This window comes from Cinclus cinclus, chromosome 9 (assembly GCF_963662255.1).
Source record: "Cinclus cinclus chromosome 9, bCinCin1.1, whole genome shotgun sequence".
NCBI lineage: Eukaryota > Metazoa > Chordata > Aves > Passeriformes > Cinclidae > Cinclus > Cinclus cinclus.
This window is the reverse complement of record NC_085054.1, coordinates 2492629-2513012: the sequence shown is the minus strand read 5'-3', so window position 1 is coordinate 2513012 and position 20384 is coordinate 2492629. Positions and strand designations below refer to the sequence as shown.

The 20384-nt window shown below is 39.4% G+C and overlaps 1 protein-coding gene across 1 annotated transcript; it reads left to right on the top strand.

Moving 5' to 3' along the window:
* The first annotated feature begins 1621 nt into the window (after positions 1-1621).
* On the top strand, positions 1622-12456 carry TMEM237 (transmembrane protein 237). Its single transcript, XM_062498452.1, has 13 exons — positions 1622-1639; positions 2375-2406; positions 3403-3413; positions 3866-3922; positions 5306-5419; positions 5794-5908; positions 6459-6616; positions 7245-7368; positions 8319-8510; positions 9409-9482; positions 9970-10063; positions 10845-10966; positions 12324-12456. Exons 1-13 carry the CDS (start codon positions 1622-1624, stop codon positions 12389-12391), a joined length of 1179 nt encoding a protein of 392 aa, XP_062354436.1. The 3' UTR covers positions 12392-12456.
* Positions 12457-20384: the final 7928 nt, after the last annotated feature.

Below are 20384 nucleotides of genomic sequence, written 5' to 3'. Positions count from 1 at the left end.
AGCGGGAAAAGGGAGAGGAGCGCCCTTCCTTCCCCGGGAGCGGAGCGCCCTCCCCCGGAGCCGAGCGCCCTTCCTTCCCCCGGAGCAGAGCCCCCTCTCCCGGAACGGAGCGCCTTTCCTTCCCCGGGAGCAGAGCGCCCTCCCCCGGAGCGGACCCCCCTCTCCCGGAACGGAGCGCCCTTCCTTCCCCGGGAGCAGAGCCCCCTCTCCCGGAACGGAGCGCCCTTCCTTCCCCGGGAGCAGAGCCCCCTCCCCCGGAACGGAGCCCCCTCTCCCGGAACGGAGCGCCCTTCCTTCCCCCGGAGCAGAGCGCCTTGGCAGCGCGGCTCCCGCATCCCCGCTCCGCTTCGGAGGCGGCGGTGCCCGCCCGGCTGCATCCCGCGGGAGGGGGGAATGTAACCGGCCGCGGGGACGCGCGTTCCTGCCCGTCCCTGCTGCGGAAACAAGCAAGCGTTTCCTCGTATGTTTTCATGTACATCTCTCAAAAGAAAAGCCGCGAGGCTTTAACGAGTCTGTAAAGGCTGCTTCAGTGTTTTTAAACATTCTGGACGTTTAAACCTTTCATCCTCAGCATCCTGCAACAATGCACACTCGGGAAGTTGGGTAGCTCGTGTTTTCCCGAGTTTGCGGGTGCGTTCCGCTGTCTGGTGTCCTGGCTCAGGGTGTGCAAACACAGGGTGTGAGCGAGGCGGCGGCTGCCTGGTTTGTGGGAGTCTCTCGGTTTCGGGGGCACGTTAGAGCACTCAGCGGCTCTTGTGTCCACAACAAAATGTCCATGGGGACCTGTCTCCAAACTCGCCCTTTTTACGAAGTTTGGGGCGAGTTACTTCAGATTCTGTGAAACTGCAAATAGACTGTTTGCATGTGGTTTCCTGTGTTGCAAGGAATAAATGATACAGAAATCAATGCACTTGCCAGTTGTTTTGCAGAAGGTAATAAAATAGAGATGTACTCCAGAGTACAGAATTACTACTGCATAGGCAGTGAATGTTATATGAAAGCTTGTTTTGCTATTTGTGGCTTGTTTATTTTTATGGGGGTTTTAGCTTTTAGTTTTTTTTAAATACCAGGTATCTTAAGCATTTAATATTTACTGCCACAAGAATGTTGGAAACAATAAAAGTAATGAGATCTGACCTTTACCAATATTTTTTTCCCTTATGGTGCACCAGTGTGTCACCAGTCCCCGCCAATTTGCTGGGTGCTTCTTAGGGTGTGCAGTTCTCTACCTATGTAAATGGCATTTGCTGTCAGTCTTCAGCATGGCCAAAATCCAAGTGAGAGATTTGAGGTCTAATCCCACAAACCCTTCCTTGCATGAGGCATCTCCTTTGCTTTGGGTAAACAAACCTATGTAAATTTGCTTACAGGAGCCTGTAGCAGCGTGCAGAGCTAAGGGGTTTTTAATGCAAGTAACATTTGCTGCCGTTGAACTACATGCCCTTGTTTCAGATGGGAGTAGTTCTGGGTCCTGACCCAGGGGCAGGAGGGTTCACTTCCAGCTAATCCTGGCTGCCTGAAGTTTATTTTTAGTTCAGAATTAGCTGAGGTTCAATGTGAGCAGCGTGAGGGTGCACAGACCAGTTCACAGTGCCTCTTTCAGGGAACGACTTCAAATGATATGGGAAAGAAACAAGTGGTAAGTTTGTGGATCCTTGAGTCTTATCAGTCTTACAGCTCTTTCTATTTCTGGCATCTGAGTTTTCTGAGCATGGGAACTACTTCTTTGTGTATATTCTTTCAATATAATTGTGTAGTAGTTAACTTCTTTTTCTAGATGACAGAAAGGTATGAGCTCAGTTTCAGATAACTATCAGGAGATACTTTTAGATTCTAGGTGTTTGACCTGCTGGTAAATATGTTCAAAAATATATGGAAAAATAATATTTTATAATATTTAAAAGTATTTTCATAAGTGAGCTTATTTCCTTTTATTGTTTTTATTATTGTTCTGAGTTTGCATCTTCATTAATAGAAAATACCCAGCTCACATCGTATACTGCACAATTATATTTAATGCATCAATTATTGCAATGTTTTATTTTTATTCAAATAGAATGACTACTAAGCTTTCTAATGAAAGTGATACTTTACATGAAAAGTGAAAATTATTGAAGCTGAAATGCAAGCTGTGCCTTCCACACAGAGGTTAGCTCTATGTTCCTGCTGCAGTGCCCATCAGAACTCTGGTAAAGGCATATTATTCCAGCATCTTTTACATCCTGCTTTTATGTAACACCTCCACTAGGAATGTTTTGCCATTTAGGAGGTATACAGAGCAAAACATACGTTGGATGTTCTGATGAGAAGCTGTTTTCTGAGAGGTGGTTTCATACTGGCAGAAGTTGAATTCTGTCTCTCTCTTGTCTTTCAGTGCCCACCTCGTGCCCTTCCTCCAGTGCCAAGGTAAAATCATTGCATTGTGTGGAATTGTGTGATCATGGTGCTGTGATGCAGATTTTGAAAGTAATAACATTAAGAGAAATACGTTGATAAGGTGTTGATAAACATCTGAATAGTAAAATTGTTTCTCTTGCTAGTTTATTGTCTCAAAATGTTTTACAAGGAATGCAAAGCATTTTGAAGTTTTATCGAAGCCAAGAAATTTTACCATATTACCAAATTTTACCATTTTGCCATATTACCTGAGTTTTAATACTTGTGAGAGATAAACTCTTTAAAAACTTTTAAATTAATATTCCAGTTTTCATAACTAGTATAGTTTGTTGTTCATTTTAATCTCTTCTTCCTCCCTCTTTTATTCTGTGTTCTTTAGTTTATTTGAATCACAAATCCTTTAAAACAGGAATTTCTGGAATTAGGCTAGATATTCTTTAATAGTGATTTAGGTATCTATTAGTTTTAATGTAGTATAAGGAAAAAAATGGGGTTTTTTTCAGTGTGAAAGGAAAAGCAATTATATAGTTTTAATGAGATGATACTTCAGAATTCCTTCAAAGTACCTGCAAGTAAATGTGATGTTTATGATTGTCAACAGATAGTGTCTCTTTATGTTCATACAGAACATGACTCATAAAGATTCATACATCTTTAGTGATGTATGGGCTCAAATGTTTCATAACTTTTGTTGGTTTGTTATATACCAGGCAGTAAGACAAGTTTTAATTACCCAGGTGATTAAAGCTTTTAATCTGATCCACAGCTAGCCAATCAAGAAACTGTGCATAGTCACCAGCAAAGTGTTGAATCTTGCTGATTGCTTTGTTCCCTTAACCCTGTTATACACAACTGCTCATAAAGAGGAGGGGGGGAATAAGGACATTAACCACAAAAGCAGCAGCATGAATTTCACCCTTGGGAATTGTAATTGATTCAAAATTAACTTTCTTTTCATCTTTTTTTTTCACTGCTTGTCGACAACTTTTCTTCTTCAATGTGAAGTGGAAGCCAAGGTGAGTTATTAAAGAGAGCTACAAACACTGGTAGTTCCTTTTGGTGCTACTAATTCTTTATTTAAAGACAGGGCCTTATACTTTTCCTAAATGCAGGCTTTCTTTGCTCTCTTTAGTGTTTGCTATTTCCATCGAGGTAATTCAAATGTTGCTGCTGTGCTTTAAACAATGTTTATTTTTCAGAGTATTTCAGTTTATCACTTAACTCACGTGCATGCGTGTACTGAGCCTTTGCTACACATAAGACTTCTTACCCTGATTTCTTACCCTGTTTTCCTTTACTCCTCCTCCTTGTATGAACTGGTGAATGATCATCTTACCTGTAAAAACAAAGGATGTCATAATTTGTAAAAAAGAATCCATTTCTTAACGTGAAATAGGATGGCTGTTTAAAAAAGGAGATGGAGGTTTCTCCTTGCTATGCACCCATACTTCTGTTTTATGTTGTGCAGATGAAATTCCACTCAGTCGTCCCAAAAAAAGGAAATCCAAAGGAAAGACTCCATTAGGTAAGGAGACTAAGGAGATTTTCAAGACTGAAAACTGTTTGTTTATTCCTGCCATTTTTTTCCTTTCTAACTTCTTTGCATAATTCATTAAATAGACATTTCCAGCTGTAAGCTGCTTATGTTGAATGTGTTAAGCACTTGAATTTTTGAATGAACTAAGTTAAACACATTTAGCAGTCTGGTTCAATTTCAGTCCTTGGCCAAGTAAAGTTAATCACTCCATTATCACTGAAGATTGCAAAAGATTATTAGTATTAGATTATTAGTTGACTGTAAAAGATTATTAGTATCAGAGCTTTGTGTTTTTACAAGAAGCAGATCTGCAGAACAAACATATTGTTTTAAGCAAGTTTGTAAGTCTGACCTGTTTTGATAAAGCAGAACATGTTAATAGAATTTAGTGGATTTCTGTAACCAGTTGACTTGGGTCCATATAAAAGTTTGATGAGTAAACCTCCTTTATTTACTTAAAAGTGAGGCCTCACTGACAGACCTTTAAATGCAACAACTAGAGCTGTTGCTAGCAGGATATCCTAAGGATTAAGTTTTGTTTACTGTTGTTTTCAGTGAAAAGCTGAAAGGTGGTACAAAGTACGTCTTTTGCTGCTACTTTACTGGTTAATTTTGCATTTTTGCACCATAAAATTTATAAAAAGTGGGTAAACTTGAGTGTGAAGTGGAAACAAAGATTCGGTTGTTACCATGAAAATTGCAGTCCTTGAAGGTGCTATTAAAGAACAGGTGTGATGTAAAATGGAGAAGAAATTCTGTCTTTCCACATCTGTTCTTGCAAGTTGATGCTACTGTACTGTAATATGAATTCATGTTAACCTCTCACGGAAATATAATTCCTCCAAAGTGTAATAATTCATCTCTCAGACTGGAGTAAATAACCTCCAGTGGATTTTTTTTTCTGCTCCTCCTTCATTCTTATGCTATATGTTTAGCATTTAAATTTTACTTTGATGTGATGCCATTTTGCCTTAGCGCATATCTTTGTGGATCACCTTGTAAGAGGCTATTAATTTTTTTTCCTGGATCTTGCATTATAATCTTTGCAAAAAAAAAAAAAAAATAAAGAGGTGTAGTTCTTTCTGGTGATAGATTCTTTTCAGGCAGTCCTCTGCTCCATGCCCAAATAGGAATTGTGCTACTTTCTGGGTACTTAAATTCCCTCCTGAGCATGAAAGTGTTACAGTGAAACACCTTTTTGTATTTCTACTTCTCCTCATTGATTCCCAACTCTTACATTTCCTATAGCCAAGGCATTTTCATCTGAGTTGTTGCTCAGCTGGGCAACAGTGTAGTAAATGGCAGCTTTCTCTGGCCTGTTTCTCAGTGGCTCTGAATTCAGGCTGCTGGGTCTTTTCCCGTGGTTTTCAGATGGCATTGTGCAGGCAGCGGTTCGTCGGCAGTCTGAAAGCAGCGAGCCCCTGACTCCTGAGCCTCCTGATGCCCCTCCTCAGAGGAAACGCAAAAAGAAGAAAGTACCTACAGGTACGTGAGGTAGTTGTAGATAGGAGAGAGCAGCAAATAAAACTTGGGAACACAGAAATATTATTGGATAACGTGTATTCAGGTTTAAAATATTTCATGTGCTTCTTCACCTAAAACGGCTGAAAGTAATCTCTGGGTGAGTGGTAGCTTAGAGTTTCACTTTCTGGTTTCAGATTTCATAGGGTACCAACCTACATAAAATAATGGATATAGTTTTGGAAATTATATAGTATTTTACATCATTCAAAGCTCAGATAATTTTTTTTTTGCCACTCTTCTTATATAATAACTATTTATGTATTTAGGTGAATGTATTTCCATTTTTATGAAAGCTCTGACATTTTCATGTTGGATTGGTTTTCTTTAATCTTCAGATTCTGAGACCTCCTTTACCCAGAAAAATGTAGCATCCCTATTTCAGAATGGAAATGGCATGGATGTCCCTGAAGCTGAAGAAACGGTGATCCGCAAACAGAGAAAAAGAACAAAGTGAGACAAAACTAGTATAGCTCAGAATCTGGAATAACTGTGACAATGTGGCTGAGGAGTATTTTACATTGTCATTTGACAAAAATGTGAAATCTTGAAGCCCATGATACCATTCAGCCTGTGTACAGTTCTTTCTGGGGTTAGGATCTAACTTTCTTAACTTCTTCATTCTATGCATACCTGGATGAATCACAGCTCTACATACATTTCCATGAGCCTAATAGTTCAGTCACAGACATGAAAAATTAGAATTTGGAACTGCTTTCTATCATTCTTACTATCTTAATTTTACAAAAGTTGGCATTTTTTCCCGGTTGTTCTGGTAGGTTCTAATCATTAATCTCTGGATATGGAATTAGTCATATGGTTTTAGTCAACTAACTCCATGGGAACTTTAGTCCTTAAAATTATAGACAGGGTAGTATTATCCAGGTCACAGCCTGACGGATTCTTATCAGTCAGGTTAGGTACGTTAAATGGTCATAGGAGCCTTTGGAGCTTGCACATTACCAGTTCTTTCTCTGTGCCACTGTGTGTTCTGTGCCAACAGGAAACCTCGGCCAGCTGAAGTGAGCTCCAATGAGCTGGAAGTGGAGGAGGAAGACATCATTGAAGATGAGCACAGGAAGAGCCCAGATCAGCAGCCTGTGTTTGCTGCTCCCACTGGAATTAGTCAGCCTGTTAGCAAAGTGTTTGTTGAAAAAAATCGTGAGTTCATCTTGTGATTTAAGTAATTTAAGAACATTCTTGCATTTAGAGGAAGCATTATTGTATCTAAAATCCAACTACTGTAGTATTGGGAAGAATTTTTCAAAATGTTTTCCAAAACAAAAATTATTTGGATGTAAATATACATGACAATTTTTCAACAGTGAATGCTGTTGCTGCTTGGCTGGTATATTTAGTTGAATTTTTTAATTCCATGATGAGGGTGAAAAAGGTTTTAGAGTACCCAGCTGAGCTTTTTTGATTTAATATTGTCACATTACCTTGAGAAGAAATTATTGCTTACAAAAAGTCTTTCAAGTGGGAGTCTTTTGCAGGTCGTTTGTGTTTGTCTCTTTTAATTTGCATTTCTTTTGGTCCCTGGGAACACTGAGTAGTTTCCCAAGTGCTTTGCACATTGTTAACATCATAGCCTGACCCACCACTATGCACCACTCTGACCAGAGGCATCCTATATCAGTGTAAGCTGACAAAGGGCAGGAAGTAGGGAGAAGAAATTTTCTAATGGAAATTTAGATACTTACAGCTTTTTAACACTAATAAGTATTAATGTAGAAATGATGGTGAAAGGAAACAGAGCTCCCTAAAACTGATTTCCTTATTCTTTCAGGGCGTTTTCAGGCAGCTGATCGTGCAGAATTGATTAAAACCACTGAAAATATCAATGTACTTCTGGATGTGAAGGCTTCATGGACTACTAGAGATGTTGCCCTCTCAGTGCACCGAAGTTTCAGGTGAAAGATAAATGTTCTGATGTAAATAAACATAAATCAGGGTTTTGTTTTTTCTCTGAAAATTAATGTCTTTCCTCTATAGCTGTGGTATATTTTTATTTATTTTGGATATTCCAAATAAATGGTGGTTCAGGATTCAACAGGTATAAAGTTTATCAATCCTCTAGCTTTTGGTATTTGTTGTCAAGATTATGTATTTCTTGTTTAGACACCACATGTGAAATACAGCTTATAAAAAGAATAACTAAGAAAGCTGTATTGCAAAGATTCGGACATAATCTCGATAGCAAGAGTTTGAGCTGAGAAGCAAAACATTAGTCACCTACAGAAATGTGTTAGAAAATAAGACTGACCCATCATGTGTATCACCAGAATAAAAACACCTGAATTCAGACAGTTCTCAAAGACAAATCCTGGTGGGTGGGGAAGTGGGAGGAGTGAAATTGCACTGGGGGACTAAGTTTGTACATAATAGCAAAAACATTTTTATAATATGAGGTTGTATTTGATAGAGACTGGGAAGATAGCAGCCAATTTCTTCTGTGGTATATTTTAGCTGGAAGCCTGGGCTTCCAGCTCAAAGCTTTTCCTTAGCAATGAAGATATTGAAAAGATTGCCTTGGGGACAAGTTAGAACACTGTGTAAGGGGCAGTGGTCCTGGGCAGCTACAGGCAGCTACAAGTGAAAGTATTTGATGCCTGTGGCTGTAATGAAGGGAAGGTAAAATATCTTTGTTTTCTTTAAGTGCTCAGATTCTGATGCAGTCTGGTGTGATGGGAGGAAACAGAACTCTTGCTTAGAATTTTTTAAACTAGATCAGAAAAAGTGCTCAGAAACAATCTCTGAAAGGCCTTGAAAAGCCGGGTTGAACAGATGGATTCAGAGGCCTTTTCTGTCTGTAGCTAATTCAAGATGTTAAAACTGGTCTAATGTTCTTTCCTCCATTCAGGGTTCTGGGCCTCTTCACTCACGGCTTCCTTGCTGGTTATGCTGTATGGAACATCGTGGTTATCTACATTTTGGCAGGAAATGAGCTTTCTATGGTTTCTAACCTGCTTGAGCAGTATAAGACAATAGCATACCCAGCTCAAAGTTTGTTCTATTTTTTGCTGTCTATCAGTACAGTCTCAGCCTTTGACAGGTAAAACATATTTGTATTTGAAAGGTGTGTATATATACATATATTACTTGTGTATATGATATTCCTTTCACCTTTCTATGGCACAGTTTGGTTTGCTGTTGATGATTTAATTGATATACTCAAAGAATGATTTTTCATATGACTGACTAAACACAGAAGGGGTGTACTTGTGCATCCAGACCTTTGGTACTCATTTCTGTCCAGTGCCTGCACCCTGCTTCAACATACTGCTGCTGTTTGTGGGATCAGGAGGTGAAACAAATGTAAGAGCTGACCTGGTTTTTTTTGAAGTGGGACTGTGAAGAGGGGTGGAGAACAACAAATGTTTCTGTCAGGTTCATTTTTCATATGAATCCATTGCCTAGTCAGGTTTGGAACACAGCTGAGTGAACAGCTTTCCTGGCATTACAGATTGAGTGGAAACGAAAAGAAAGAAGCTCCAACAAGATCATTAACTAGACTAGATTAATGGATGTTACAAATGTTTCTTTTAGTTACAGGTAGGATAAGCCAGGGGAGGAGTTGGTGCCATGAAAAAAATTTTTTCCCTCCAAGGATGGCAGGGAAGAATCCCAAGTTGCTCATATTTGCTCATGTAAGCAGTTACATTAGCATGGACACTGAACTGAATGGCAAGGATTAGGGGGGACGGATGTCCCCAGGTTCTCCCTGTTTCAGAAAGGCCTGCAGTATGAAACCTGATGGAATCCTCCTTCGTTTTGGAATTGGCATAATGGGGACCATTGCCATGCGTGTGGGATATAGTTGTATGTTAAGGCAGTGTTACAGAGGCAGAAAAAATGCCTTGCAAAAAGTAAAAGAACAACAGAATACTGTTAGAGGAGCAGTATCATTGTCTTACTGGGTTGTGTTTAATGACTCTTGATTTTTTTACCAGGATTGATCTGGCAAAAGCATCAGTTGCACTGAGGGGCATTCTTACGCTAGACCCAGCAGCACTAGCTTCTTTCTGTAAGTATTTTGAAGTGGATAGAAAGCTGTCCAGAAAATATAGTAAATGGAAAACTCCTTCATACTCTTTTAACTGAAATCTTCCTCCTGGGTTATTTTCTGCTTTAGAATAAATGACTTGCTCAGTAGTTGATAACAGCAAAGGCCATAAACACTTTGTTCCTTATCCTTTAAAGCATTTGCAATCGTAGCATTAGTGGGGCTGTTAGTGAGAAAGTTCTTTTCCATTTCTGAATATAGAACACAAACCTAACAAAAAAAGCAGAATCACAAAATGCAAGCTTTGATGTAGCTCATGGATTGCAAAAGTGCAGAAACCAGATTTTGATAAGTCAGGGGAATGTTAAAGAAAAAAGAGTTAATTAAAGATGACTATGTTTGGAGGCAGTGGAGTGAAAGGAAAGAAAATTTAATGATTAGTAACATGTCATGATGAGACAGCATTTTGGGAGTTTATATCTGACACTTCTAATTCCATTTCTTCCAGTGTACTTTGCTGCTCTTATCTTATCCTTAAGCCAGCAGATGACATGTGACAGAATCAACCTCTACACGCCACCTTCGGAAAATGGCAGTATATGGTAGGAAACAAGGAATCACTTCTGTGAATTATGACATAGCTCACTTAGGGACCCTTGTCAAACTGGCAGATTGAAGATCTTGTAGAATATATTTTTTAAAGTATTGATGAAGGATTTTATTTCTGAACCTGCCTTTGAGCTTGTCCTAAACACTTGATATTTCACCGAAAAATAAAAATTCAAGCATATGTGTGGTCATGTTGGTTGCAAATCTGTCATACCTCAAACAAGAGTTGGAATGATGCTGGAAATGTCATCTGACAGGAGCCTTAAAATTTCTTGCTTGAGAGTAGGACCCTACTGAGGTAACTATTTTGGGTTCAAGGGCAGGACATTTTGTAGACAGTCAACACTGAGGCTGCCACAGGGTGCACTTAGCAGGCTTGGCTTAGCAGACACAGCTGGCATTTAAATATAAACCATTGTTTTGTGTTAAGTTATCCCATCCAAAACTGTTACTTTCTGAAGTACCTACTAATGGACTCAAATTCGGGTAGCACAAATTTTTAAAGTAAACCAGGAGAGGTAGAACAAAAGCATTTATGTGAAAGTTTGCTGGTTTGCACTGTTAGTTTTGGGAGGGGATGGAGGTTTAGGGTTTCTGTGGTCTTTGGTGATGATTCTCTTTACCAGGCCTTTGCAGTGCAAGACCATGGTGATGGTACAAGTAGCTCTCTTTCACACCCGGCTTAGCAAACTTGTTCTGATGTTACTCTGTTGCAGTAATTACTGTAACTTCTGTGCACCCATGATGACTGATGGTTTGATGTGTCTTTCCCAGGACTGCAGGTACAGAGGCAGAAATTGTTCATTCGTGGGTTGTGGTGAATCTCGTAGTGTCTGTTCTAGTTGGGACAAGTTGGATCTTCTTAAGTTCTCGACCTGAGTTGGACCACAGTGAAGGTAGGAAACATTGATAGGCAAAATTTTGTTTATTCAAGTTGCTGGATTTTTTTAATCTACTGTACTCTGCATTTGGTGTTCAAGACTAGTCCCGAGAAATTTTGTGACTGAGGAAAAACAAGTATCTCCTAGAAACCTTGCACAGCAAATGCTTCTTAGGATGCTAATGTCTGTGTTTGGTATTATAAAGATTAATGTAAAAAGAAAAGCTCCATCTGTCCTGTCTGAAGCAACATAAATGTCAAAACATTACAGAATGGCTCTTTTCACTGAAGAGAAATGTTTGAAATGCATTTATTCTACACGCATCTTAGAAAATTCTCTAATGTTATTAATGTTCCTTCTGCAAGTGCTAAATGGGTTACAAGTTCAATATTATTTTCAATAGTTTTGGGAGCTCCCTAGCTTTGAAAAGTCAGATGTGTGCTTGCAGAACAGGACTTCAAATGAGGACTGCTTGTGCTGGTCCAGGCTGGAGGGGGGTCGTCACTTGAAGGTATGCTGTACATAAAAATCCTAGGTTTCAACTTAAAAGTCAAAAGGTATCCTAAGAGAACACCATGAAGTCAAGCACAAATTTGTGTTTTGGAGGTTGAGGATTCAACATGCCTCTTCAAATTACTTTTGAATTTTAATGTGCAGGTGTCCATATTTCAGCTGGCTCCAGTTACTGTATTTATTTCTAATAAATCATTTAATGAGTTAAAAAAACCCCAAATAACTAAGTGGCAGCCTTTACAATCCTTAATGGTAAAATTTACAATAAATGCTTACATCATATTTAAAACCCATAAATAATAAAGACTCACTCAAAGAATCCAGTGGCAGAATTTTACTCAGGTTTTGATTAAGTCTTTTTATACTTAATATGCCTACTAAGATTGGAAAACACTTTGGAAATTTCTAGAGAAAAATTCATTAGTACTTATTCCAAATAGCAGAGAAAGTTTAGTCTGCTAAGGATGGGATACACTAACTTAACACTGTGAGACACAGAACAGAGACTTCTAAAAATAAATGAGTCTCCAAACAGAAATCTTCCTTTCTGAGTCTGACACTGCAGAACTTTAACAATCCCTCAGTTTAATTCAGAGTTGTGTTTCAGTGTCCATGTTGAATGCACAATGATACTGCAAACGATCAACTGCTAACACTGTCACCAATTCTGTCAATTTTGGGGAGCAGCAATAGTTTTCTAAAAACATTGGTGGCCCTTGCCATGGCTGAGCTGTTGATAATAGGATTGGGATGAAAAGCAGGAGTCTTGGGGGAATGCCAGGGTACTTTTCAGGAATAAGGGAATTGTATTCAGCTGAAAGTTTTCAAAGAAAACATAATTCTTTCCTTTCTCTTTTAGAGTTGATGTTTCATTCTGAAATTGAGGAGTTTCCTCACGGAGAGGTCATACCCAGAGTCCAGCCATAAGTGTGGAACAAGACTGCATTATATTGTAGCTGTGACTGATGGCTCAATATGTTGTGTATTATAGCTATGTATTATAATTTTCATAAAGAAAAAAATGTATTTTTATATTGTATATATTTAATGTTGATCTTTTTATGTGTGTTAACAGTTTCCAAATGTGATTGACAACTTTTATACTTTTGCTTTTTATTTTACAAAGTAAATTATCCCTAGTGCATAAAGTCAAGGTGATTTTGTAAATACTGCTACCTACATAGCCAAAGACACTAGATGGATGCAGAAGATCAGGTGCTCAGTGCTTTTTTGACTGCTGTACAAACTTCAACAACCTGCTTTTGTTACTAATGCAAACAGCAGTTAGCTTATCTGATTTGGTTAAACATTTTCTAGAGATAAAAAAAAAAAATCTTTCAACAAAAGTAGTCTAAGGAAAATTTATAACAAAACAGAGTTAGGAAACATAAACCCCATGAAGTTAGTAATCTTAAAATAATCTACATTTATTTGTCATAAAACGTTTTTCTAGAATATTTTTCTAGAATAAAGGATTAAGTTGACAGGGATTTTGTTTAATAATCCATAAAAGAGGTCACTTTTTTGTCTTAATTTATTTCTCTTGACAAAAATCTTGATGATAGCAAGTTCTTACAGGCTGATGTAGATAAAAGACAAAGAACTTTTAATGTTTCAATAGTTTGGCCAGTTAAATACATCTTCTCATCAAACAGGGTGTTTTTGTGTTGCCAACAGGATATATCTGTGTCCTGTAATTTCTCAGCAGTCAGGAAGGGTAACTATTCCAAAGCCACTCACAAGGATAGTGTTCTGATTTCTCCTTATCTGGTATGGCAAGAGCAATCATTTTATTCACTGCTCTTTCTAAACAAACTTGGATTTCATAGATGTTAAAAATGTTCCTAATCCTACCTATTTTGATGGAGATTGTTTTCCGCCAAATTGTTATGTGTTAGGATAGAATGGGAAACTTCTTCCTAAAATTACAAGGAAATGCTTATTAAATCAACCCAAACAGTCTGCAGCAATCCACCTCCCATGCAGTGGCATAGTAATAATTGTGGCAGGTGATGGGTTTTGCTGACGAGAAGCAACTTTCCTTTTCCTTTATGTTAAAGTGGCAAAATGAAAGCATTGCAGATGTGAATAAATACAGATGTATTACAGGACCAACCAATCTCCTTAGTAGACACAGACAAGGTCTAGTTTGAAAACCATTTATAGGAAAATATCACCTAAAGCCCAAAACTTGTTTGTATGTGTTACTTGACATGTATTGATTATGCCTTGTTTGGTTTAATATGTGTGTCTGTGGGTGGTTGCAAAAGAGGTGCACTTGTCAAAGTCCGCTGGAGAATTACTGAACTTTTTTTAGTAGTGAAGTTAAGAGTAGCCAGATAAGACTTGAAAGGAACTGTCGAAAGGAAGAGCTTTCGGTGCTTTCTGTGCTAACTCTGTGCTGTTACCAGAGTTGCTTCAAAACCAACATGGGAATGTGAATAAAGGGCTGTTGCTGCCCTGTTGAGGACTTGTGTTCTCTTGTCTCCATTCAGCAGATTTAAGTTATTCAAAAATTCAGTGTTCGTGACATCTTTTAAATGCTGTGGTAATCTTGGCGGGGAGGAAAAAGACATCTACAGGAATTAAAAGATGTTCCACAGCTTTTGGCTGCATTCTGAGGCACACTGTGGGAAGGAGCCCTTAGCCTCTTTTGTAAATTGCTGTGGCTCTTGTGTCTGTATTTCTGTAAAACTAGAGCTAAATTATAGCTGGCACTGCATTGTACATTAAAATGGAGAGATTCGGGGTGCTGGTCTCCTTCAGTTGTGCACTGGATGTTCTTGCCATGATTTGGCTGTAGGAGATGAGGGATGAGGCAGGAAGTGTTCCCATGTAGTTTGCCACCACACTTTCCCCTGATGTTGTGTGTTTGCTTGCAGAGTCACTCACCTGCTGAAGATGAGGCTATTAATGGCATGGCTGCATGACTTTTCTTTCATCTTGGCATGGTCAGAAGTATAATTTTGCCCATACAGTACGGAGCTCGGCAGAAGTGTGCTAAGACATCACAACTGTACAGGAAAAACTTGGATAACACCATTGCTTGATTTCTGATCTTAACACTAGGAATTGGCCTTCCAGCTATCCCTTGGACAAAGTGATGCCAGCCAAGAGCCACATTCATTCTTACTGTTAAATATAGTAGTTTTTATATGGTTGAGCAGGGATTGAATTAATGAACTTAATGTGAGCATCATTTCAAGCCAGGCTTGCCTTTCCAGTTTATATTTTTAGAAGGGTCTGAGTATATCCATATTTAAATTAAAGAGTTTTGATGCTGCCATATAAAAATCACATTACACAGTTTGGTGGCTAATTATCTGTTTTACAAAATACTTTTCATTCCATTCAGCCTCACAGTGGAATATGAGTTTAAGTGAGCTTTTTTTTAATTTAGTTTCTTGGATAGTCTTAGAATGAGTTTACAAAATAGATGTTTAATTCTAGAACATGCAATATTTGTAGAAGCCTTAACTGAAATGCCTTTGTGCATTTCCATATTGTGTTTAATGCATTTGTGTTAATGAAAATAAATTTTCAGATCTGTTGGTGCCAAGTTTTTGGTTTTGCATATATGAAACAATTAAACAATTGTAAACTAGTAAGCTGTAAACTAGTTAGAAATAATGGTACTACTTTGTCTTATTTTCACTTGCTTAGTCTGTATCAGTTTGTCTGAGGATTTGGGATGGGAGGTGAAGAGCTGTCTGGGGCTGCTCCAGACTTAAGTGGACAAAGCCCCACACAGCCTGATCAGAGGCTGGACTGCAAAGCTAAATCCTTTTAATTACTTAAATTGTTCTAGTAATTTAATGTTTGGTTAATTTTGACTTGGTTTAAGCGTTATTCTCTCAGGGCAGTTTTCTCAACGTAAAGCCAGGTGACAATTATTTGCAGAGTGTCTTTTTAAAGTAGTCTTGGTATTGCCGATGTAAACTTTAGGAGGGTTATGGTAAGGTGATAATTACTCGCTGGCATATTTCCAGCAGAAGTAATTTAAATGACTGAAGACTTCGGGAGATAAGAGAAAACCATCAGGTAAATACCTACAGCTAAGCCTAAGTCTTCCCTGTCTCTTCCTTTTTCCTCATAGCGGTGTGGAAGATGCTGTTGCATTCCTCGGGCGGCTGTGCTTGGAGCTGCTGTGTAAGCCCGCAGACAGCTGCAGAAAGTCTGCTTTTGGTGTTACTTCTGTACTGTGCCCCCAGGGCTGCTCGCTCCCTTCACGGGGCGCAAGGGAGGGCTCCCAGCCTCCCACCTGAAAACCCCGGTGGCTGCTTTTGGGGACAGACAGGTGCTTTAGGGGATGTTTTTTTTCCTGTCGTGTGTCGCCCTCCCGTCCCCGGTGCGTTTATTTGCCGAGCAGCGTGTCCGCCCCGGTGAACCCTCTCCCCACTCAGCCCTCCCCTCCCGCTGATCCCTCCCGGTGATCCCTCTCCCCCTCGGCCCTTCCCTCCCGGTGATCCCTGTCTCCCTCAGCCCTTCCCTCCCGGTGATCCCTCTCCCCCTCGGCCCTCCCCTCCCGGTGATCCCTGTCTCCCTCAGCCCTCCGCTCCCGGTGATCCCTGTCTCCCTCAGCCCTTCCCTCCCGGTGATCCCTCTCCCCCTCGGCCCTCCCCTCCCGGTGATCCCTGTCTCCCTCAGCCCTCCCCTCCCGGTGATCCCTCCCGGTGATCCCTGTCTCCCTCAGCCCTCCCCTCCCGGTGATCCCTCTCCCCCTCGGCCCTCCCCTCCCGGTGATCCCTGTCTCCCTCAGCCCTTCCCTCCCGGTGATCCCTCTCCCCCTCGGCCCTCCCCTCCCGGTGATCCCTGTCTCCCTCAGCCCTCCCCTCCCGGTGATCCCTCCCGGTGATCCCTGTCTCCCTCAGCCCTCCCCTCCCGGTGATCCCTGTCTCCCTCAGCCCTCCCCTTCCGGTGATCCCTGTCTCCCTCAGCCCTCCCCTCCCGGTGATCCCTCCCGGTGATCCCTGGCTCCCTCAGCCCTCCCCTCCCGGTGATCCCTGTCTCCCTCAGCCGTTTTCCCGCCCTGTCCTCACGCCGCGCGTGCAGCGGTAATGGCCGCCAGGGGGCGGTGGCGGGGCCGCCATGTCGGACTCTCCTGAGGGAAGGAGCCGCGCTGCCGTCGGTCGGTGATTTGGGGCGAAGCGATTTAAATGGTAAACCCAGTCATTTTCTCCTTTTTTTTTTTTCTTCTTTTTTTTTTTTTCCACGTGCTCCTACACACGAACCCAGCTGTTCGCTTTAATAATTCTGTATTTGAAATTTCTGTAACCTTTTCTTCGAACTGTAAAAGTTGTAGAGCCCTCCGTAGCTGAGAATTCCCCGTACGGTTTCCCGGTCCTGTATTTAGTAAAATAGCCGTGAGAGCACGGCTATTCAGATGGACACAGGCAGGCCTCAAACAGCGATACAGAGACAAAAAGCAAAAGATCTTCTCGTGGATAAACATTCACACCCACTGCCAGATGTAATAGTTAATCCCCACAGTGAAAATAAACAGATTAATGTACTTTGGAGGGAGGCAGACCCTCTCCACCTCCTCCTCACCACAACAAACAAATAAAACTCAAAACAACCCCCAGAAAATCACAAACCAACCAACAGCCACTTTTGAAAAAAAAATAAAATTATAAATAACTGTAAATTTAAAATTGTTTAAAAGTCTCACAGTACAGTAAGAACAAAGTCTGAAACAGTATAATTCTTCCATTTTAAATGCTTGGGATGCTGATATTTAAGCAGAACACCTTTGTAGGCCGTGGCTCATCAAACTGCACAAAATGTGTACTTTTACAACTCCAGCATAAGCAAAAAGAAAAGTTGCCAAAAACAACCCTGACTGGAAGTCAAAAGAGAAGAAATGTATAGAAATGTGCATTGCCAAGCCACTAACATCTGGGTCAAATATTAATAAATATGCCTATTTAGGAAGGAAAACCAAACTACTTTTTCTTCAAAACTAGTTTGAGGAAATCTAGAAATGCTGTGAAGAAAACTCACGGGAAGTATGCTGAACCACCCTGTTCAGCATCACATGCTGCAAGCTCCAAGGACTCAAAATCATGTGTTCTCCCATGACAAGGAAAACTTGAAGCAGGAAGTGGAGCAGAAAAAAGGATGCATGATGGCCAGCCAAATATATCATTCCACACGTCTGTGCTGGCCACATCACATTCTGTAGAAAAATAGCCACCTCAAACCAGGAAAGCATTTAAAGAAAACTCATCTATAACTGTCTTGACAGATTTCACATGGGCAGAAAGGAAATCTGCCAGTAAGAATATTTTTCTTTGCATGAAATGTGAGACTTAGAAAGATAATTGGTATTTAATGTAGAACAAAACTTTGAAAATAAAATGTATTAGATGAACTCAGTATTGATACTCTTGACTCATATGTCATGTAAATTTTAACAAAACGGAGGAAATACTCTGCATCCTGCCAGCAATCCATTCTCCATTGCAGATGCATTTCATGAGAGGACAACTGAATTCCATGGATCTGGATAGGTAGGTAAATCCAGAAATAATGGTGTATTCTGTAATAGTATCTAAAAATAAAACCACCACTTGTTTGCAGCTTACTTCAGATAGGCTTTTGGGGCATTTTTCTAGAAGTTTCTGCGACTTTGGGATAGGAAACAAACATATATGTAACTAATTTACAGAGCAGAACTAGTTGTTTTCATCTGGGAATTATGGAGGCTTCCACAGGCACCTGTTTTAAACTTAATATTCTTTCCTTCATCCTATCTCAAGTTTCTGGATAGATTTAATGATGTTAAACACCAAATGTTATTCTGTTACCACATTATTAGTAGATGACCTCAATTTTTTATATAAACTCATGTCTTTGCTTGTCTGTTACATCCGGTTGTTTCATTTCATAGTAGGGTTCTTAGAGTCCTTTGAGGTCTTTGCTGTGATGTGTACTGTTTCTGAATTTTAGTAGTTTTTCCTCATTCATACAGGATAGGGATGGCCATCATTAGGACAGGTCATTACTGCTACTTTAGTTGTTTCAGAGGTTTATTACACAAGCTAACACACTTTAGGAAAGTTACTTAACAGCATTAAAGGCAGGGTATGTAAGTCACCTGTTTTGGTACACACCTCTTGTCAAGAGGGGTTTGGAACAATGGTTTTCAAATGGTTTTCTCATATTTTTACCCATCCTTTTAGGTTAAAAACTACTTTGGTAGCACTCGAAGAGAGGGAGGGAGGTAGGGAAAAGAGAGAGGTACAGTAAAACTCTGTAATTAAAAAAAGAAAAATCTCTGTTCATCAAGTGGAAGAAACTGTTCTCTCATTAATGGACATTTATTGCATTGAGACTCATTAAAGTGAAGAATTCATGTATCAGAGCAAGTTGATTATGAGTAGATCACATTTTTTTGTGTTCATCCATTCAGTCATTCACAAACTGCTGTGGTATCAGACCAAGACAGTGAGACATTCAACAGCATTGAGCATATATTCAGAATAATGTTAATTAGCACAAGTTTTCTATTATATGGGCATTTATTTTACATAGTGTTAAATGCTAGCATAACAAAAGGTGGCTGCAAAAAACCCACTTGTGTTGTTTTCACAGGTATTTCAAAAGTAACCAGGCTATGGATTTGTTTCATTGGCCATGAGATTTTGCAAATGTATGGGTTTTATAACCTCCTCTGAAGATATATCACATGGAGCCTAAATGCAAGATACTTGGAAGTTCAAGTCCAAGTTTAGTTCTAATTCACATGCTGATAACACATATTATTGGTATGAGCAAGAATAAACAAGTGCTCTGAAAAAAAACACAACCCAACACAAAACTGTTGTGCTGAAAACTGTCAGCTTGGAATTGAAAGTCTCTGCAACTTGAATCTTAACAATGCAGATCATGACCATCAGATTTTGAAAACTTAATTATGCAAAACCTTCAGATTTTCAGAACAATTTTTTCCCAGATCATCTTTTCAGTGACAGTTGAAATCTTAATAACATGATTAAACATCTTCTTTCCTAACTAATATTTATTTTGCCTTATTCCTTAATAGAAAGCATCACAGTTAATGTGCAAAATTGTATCAAACTTTTCAGTAAATATAATCCAGAGAGTATTTTCAAGTATTTCTGGTTATTTTAAGAAGTCACGGTGCCTCTTAATTGCTTTTGTTTTAAAAGATACAGTTGCTGAGAAGCAGTAGTTCTAAGAGTAAAGACTTGTGAGCTTTTAACTGAAAAAAAATCAATTTGATTTTCTTCTTAATGTCAGTACAGAAATAGAAGGCTGTTTAGAAATGTTTTTTTCACAGAGAGGGTAGCAAAGTAACTCCACTGGAACACATAGTGATTTGAATAATTTTGTATCCGAGTTCATTTTTATAGAGTCCGCAGCACTTGTTGCAAGAGAACCTTGAAAATACTAGCAGTTAATCTGCCTGCAATTTTCTACAGGTTTTAATAGTAGTAATATTTATTCAGAGGTCTTTAATTAAAATGTGTGGAACTTATTGTGTGTTCTCACTTATTTGACTTGGCTTTTACATGTACTGTTAGTCAAAAGTTACTTGCAGATGTTATCTGATGTATTTGAGTTGCAGTCAAAATCTTAATGGTTAAAAATTAGGAACATGAGGTTCACATGAAAATAATATCTTCTCCAACAGTACACAAGTTATTAATATTTTAAAATCAGAATAATTTACTACTTTCGACAACTATTTCCTTACCTAATGATTGACATAAATGATTTCTTTTTATCCTTTAATAACATGGGGCTATTAGTATGGGTGGACTATGGTGAAAACAGAAGTCCGAGAATTACAGATATAAATGGAGGCAGATAGGGTAAGTTTATTGACAAGTCTTTAATCCCAAATTTCACATGTTAAGTTTGGAAATATAGAGCTCTCTTCACAGCATAATGA

Bases quoted from the DNA above. Each gene is read 5' to 3' on its own strand.
- TMEM237 (XM_062498452.1), top strand. The intron at 6,617-7,244 runs GTGAGTTCATCT...TTATTCTTTCAG, and splicing joins AGTGTTTGTTGAAAAAAATC to GGCGTTTTCAGGCAGCTGAT. The intron at 7,369-8,318 runs GTGAAAGATAAA...TCCTCCATTCAG, and splicing joins TCAGTGCACCGAAGTTTCAG to GGTTCTGGGCCTCTTCACTC.